General features: G+C 30.8%; 1 protein-coding gene across 1 annotated transcript in view; it reads right to left on the bottom strand.

Moving 5' to 3' along the window:
- Window positions 1-3,733, bottom strand: part of LOC106680756 (ATPase family gene 2 protein homolog B) — a gene marked incomplete in the record, with an annotated part of 20,022 nt that extends 16,289 nt beyond the window's left edge. Inside the window, 2 exon segments of the mRNA XM_067051631.1 lie at window positions 933-1,110; window positions 2,931-3,733. Of these exon segments, the coding sequence (XP_066907732.1) occupies window positions 933-1,110; window positions 2,931-3,617 (865 nt within the window).
- Between the last annotated feature and the right edge of the window lie 717 nt (window positions 3,734-4,450).

Below are 4,450 nucleotides of genomic sequence, written 5' to 3'. Positions count from 1 at the left end.
TTAAAAACAAACAGTTTTCAATTAAATAACAAAATGTACATAATGAAAAGTGCGGAAGAAAATGTCAATGATGAGTTATTCAATTAACATGTCTATAAGAAAATGATAAAGATGATAGAATGGGCAAAAAAGAAAACAAAATATATATTACAATGGATGAAAGATACACAGTAATATCATCATCATGATTGGCGCGACAGCCCGTTATCGAGCCTGGGCCTCCACTAGTAGCTTCTGCCAGGCCATCCTGTCTTCTGCTGCAATTCTCCAGTTTCCCAGAAGGACCCAGGCATCCGTAGATACAGTTTCCAGCCATCTCATGTTCGGCCTACCCACTCTTCTCTTTCCATATAGGTGCTCGGATAGGACCTTATTAGGGATGTCATCGCCGCAGTAATATAGATGAGTAAAAAATAATAATAAGCCAAAATAAATATAGAATGTCCAGAAAAGTGAATAAGAAAGGAACAAGAGAGAAGAGATGTGTGAAAGTGGGGAAGGTAAGAAATATTTAAAAAAGACAGAGAAACTTACTGCGACTTAGGCAGAGATGCTATAGGGACCATATTGTCAGGTAGATAGCGGGCATACAAATACAAAAATACGTTAAACCAAGAGGAAATAGTTACTAGTATATAACTAAATATTAAAGGCTTTTTAGATAAAATAAATGAGGTAGAAAAAAAATTAATCTAAAGGTCAATAGGGTAAAATTACAAACTAGTGAGAAATAACTATGAAAGCGAAAAGTAAGAAAATTGTAGAAAGTATAGTTGAACTAAATAAGCAATGATAAAGATGATAAAATGAAAATGACCTGTAGATTGTAAGAAATAATAAAAGGTGAAAATAAAGTATCTTTGCCGACCACGCTTCTGACCATCTTATCCTCATATAAGCAGAAATCAATAAAAGAGAGGATATGCATTTACCTTCCTTGCATAGCAATCTGGCATGTTCAAATTTTTCTTTTAATAAGCGTTCAGTTTCACCTGGTTGTGGTCTGTTAAGCTCTGGCCCATCTATTGTTAAAAGTGTTGCCTTAAAATCCAACGCTAATTTACTAATTAAAGTTTTTTTACCACAACCGTCAGGACCAATAACTAAAATCTAAAGTTTTGTTGCTATTATAATACAAATAGTTCTAAAATATTTCAATAATTAAAAACAAGACAAGCCTCAAACTAAATGCTGATAAATAGTAGATCTAACTTTATTGAAAAAAAAAAGTTTTACCAAGACATTAATAGATGATATAGAATTAATTCAAAGTTAATTTAATGAATGACATTTTCAGGAGCCTGGGTTTTTCTGGCTTGAATGGTAACACTATATACAGCACAGTACATACACATACAGACTAATGTCAACTACGGACCTTCAAAAAAGAACAAAGGTACAGAATCTAGCAAACAAGTCAGGAGGCACTGAAGAAAGAGTCCCTCCATCTGAATCGGACTCTGAGAAGGAGTGGTGGGGGGGCAATGCACTAATAGGGGTGGATAGCTCCCACAACATACAGATGAAGCAACAAAGAAAAACCATGAGCTATACAATCTGTATAAAGATGTTAACATAGTGTAATTTATCAAAGTGAGAAGACTTTGTTATGTTAGTCTCCGCTTGGATAAGCCTGAACACTCACAAAAAGCCATAACAGAGGAACTTCACCCAACAAGAATGTAGAAGTCCAGCACAAGATGTCTATAAAGTATGATGATGAGAGATATTTGACCGTGGATAAATTATATGAGGAGAAGATGGTTGGGGGTGCGGTCAAAATATAACACAAATAAGTTTAAATAACTTATTTAATAGTGTCAACATTTCGGCCAGAATTTCTAGCCTGAACTTCCGTAACCTGAATTTCTTGCCGAAACATTGGCAACGTGATAGGCGAGGCCGTCTGACCTAGCAACAATTATTTATCTATTGGCAGAAGATCGTTGACTGTAGAAAGGTAGTCTGGGTCGTGGTCAATAAAGGAACAAAATAGTTAAAAAGAAAAAAAATATTTGATGGTAACTAACATTTCAGCCCACTTAGCAGGGTTCCATCAAGGCTAAAAGAAAACAAGATACCAACATTGGAGGATGTGATAAGAAAATTAGAATACATAAACAAAAAGAGTAAGAAATTATACAACATTTTACAATTAATAATAAGTACTGCCATGTCTGATAGAATTGAAAACATATGGCTGAGTATTTACAATTCTATCAGACATGCCTGTATTAATTTAGTAGTATTATTAATTAGTTTTCTATTCATCTATATTTTTTATATTTCCTCTTAACTTAAGTTTTCTCTTTCATTTAAATTTTTTTTGTATAATTTCTTAGTCTCTTTGTATATATTCTAATTTTCTTGTCACATCTTACAATGTTTGTATCTCGTTTTCATTACGCCCTGCAAAGTGGGGCAAAACATTGGTTACCATTAAATAGTTTTTATTTTTTACTATTTTGTACATTTAATGCCAATTATTATCTACTCTACATATCAATTACATACATACATATATAATGTATTTATTATTTGTTTATTAATATGGAAATGGATTATACAACCTAAAAAAATTCACAAATAAAAAAAAATTCAGTACATTGATATGAGTCAGACCCACTTATCGCACTATGGATTAAATTTGTTTAACACTTTAAAACTGCAAAATATTAATTACTACTTGGCCTACATAATGAATGATAAGATTTATTACAGTTTTCTCAATAAAAAAATCCAGATAGAAGATCAAAATTGTTATTGGGCACCCTTCACCGATAAATCAATTGACAGTAACAACTCATAACAAAATTGTATTTGAAAATCTACACCTAGCAATATCTAAAATATAATAAACCACAATCATGGTTTGAAATCAAAGTAATAGCTTAAAAAATAAGATAAACAATTTAAATTCATAAAAACACCTTGAGAGATGAAATGAGATTCAAATGAGAGTCATCAGACAAAGCATTTTTCATTGCAATAAAATACTGTCTCAGTTTTTCATAAGGTCCATTTAAACCAGCCAAATTCACATCTATGCAGTTCTCTTGAAGTTGAGAATATCTTTCATAACAAGTGATTTCATCAATTATAATTTTAGTAGAGCTAACGACTTTTCCAGCAGGTATATTGCCAATGCTAGAAACAACTACTGAGTGAAGCCCAATAGAGTTGAGGAATTTCAAATTTTCAACATCTATTATTTCATTATTCACATGAACAAAAATTTGTAAGATTTGTTTTATTATTTTTTTCAAGGCATTAGGTTTGTTTTCCCATTCTCTTATTCTCCAAGCCGATTCGAATATTACGCACAAATGTATTGTTTTGATGTAATTAATATTATTGAGGATTGTTATGTCTTCATAGGTCATGGTTTCAGTTTCAGGAACCCCCCTCGCTTTAGGTAAACATTGGACAGTCTTATCCAATATACAAACATTCTCTTGGAGCAAAGGATTGACACATATCCTAACAAGATACTTGTCATTGCTGCTAACAGGAATGAGAGCATATCTTCCATAATGCTCTTCGAGGATGGTATCAGAGAAATAACAGCGCTGTAAGCTTGTTAAAGTCTGCTTGCTAACAACAATTTTATATATCATTTAAATCTTAAAGTTAAAAAATATTGCACTGAGTGTATAACAACAATTCAAATGTAAACATGAAAACCTAACTGAAACCTCCATCTCTACAAAGTAAACAACGTGACTACCACATGGCGAATTTAAAGAAACTGAACTATGTGATGGTTAATAATAGCGCGTACATGACATTCAGAGTGCAAATGAACAATGTATTTGATAATAATAAATATATATTATTTAAAATAAAAAAAAATAAAAAAAAATGAATAAGGTGGTTTGATAAAAAAAAAAAAAACTGTCAACAGATAGCAGCACACACCAAGAAAGTGGGCGCAAATGATAGTTCAAGATGTCATCACAAGATGCCAGCACCAACCAAGAAGGAATTTCTGACGTTTAATTCCAGCTTAAAAAAATTTATTTTGTATTAGGAGAGTAGGAATTAGCAGGAGCTTTATTATTGGTGCCAGATCTGTTCTACTGTTTTTATATATCTCCTACAATCTTTTATTACAAAACAAAATTTTAGAGCTTTATTCCACAATTGGAAATTTCAATTTAAAAAAAAAATTCACACAGTGAATATCCAATTTTTATTTTTTTAAATAAAGAAATAAATTTTGCAAAATAATTTTTATTTTTAAAATTAAGAGATAGCTGTTATATAGTAAAATGTGTGTGTCTAACTTAATTTTATATTTTGTTTTTTACTCTAATATTATGGTGACATATATTTTCTTTCTTTCAATTTTGTTTTTTCCATAATTTTAATTTTTAAATTATTAATAAACTAATATATTCATATTCCCTTGCATTACATAACTTAAAACTTCTATTTTATTTCATTAATT

Source organism: Halyomorpha halys, unplaced genomic scaffold, assembly GCF_000696795.3.
Source record: "Halyomorpha halys isolate HHAL.00 unplaced genomic scaffold, Hhal_1.1 Scaffold285.1, whole genome shotgun sequence".
Classification (NCBI taxonomy): Eukaryota; Metazoa; Arthropoda; class Insecta; order Hemiptera; family Pentatomidae; genus Halyomorpha; species Halyomorpha halys.
Note: the sequence above shows the minus strand (reverse complement) of the source record. Positions and strands in the feature narration are given on the sequence as shown.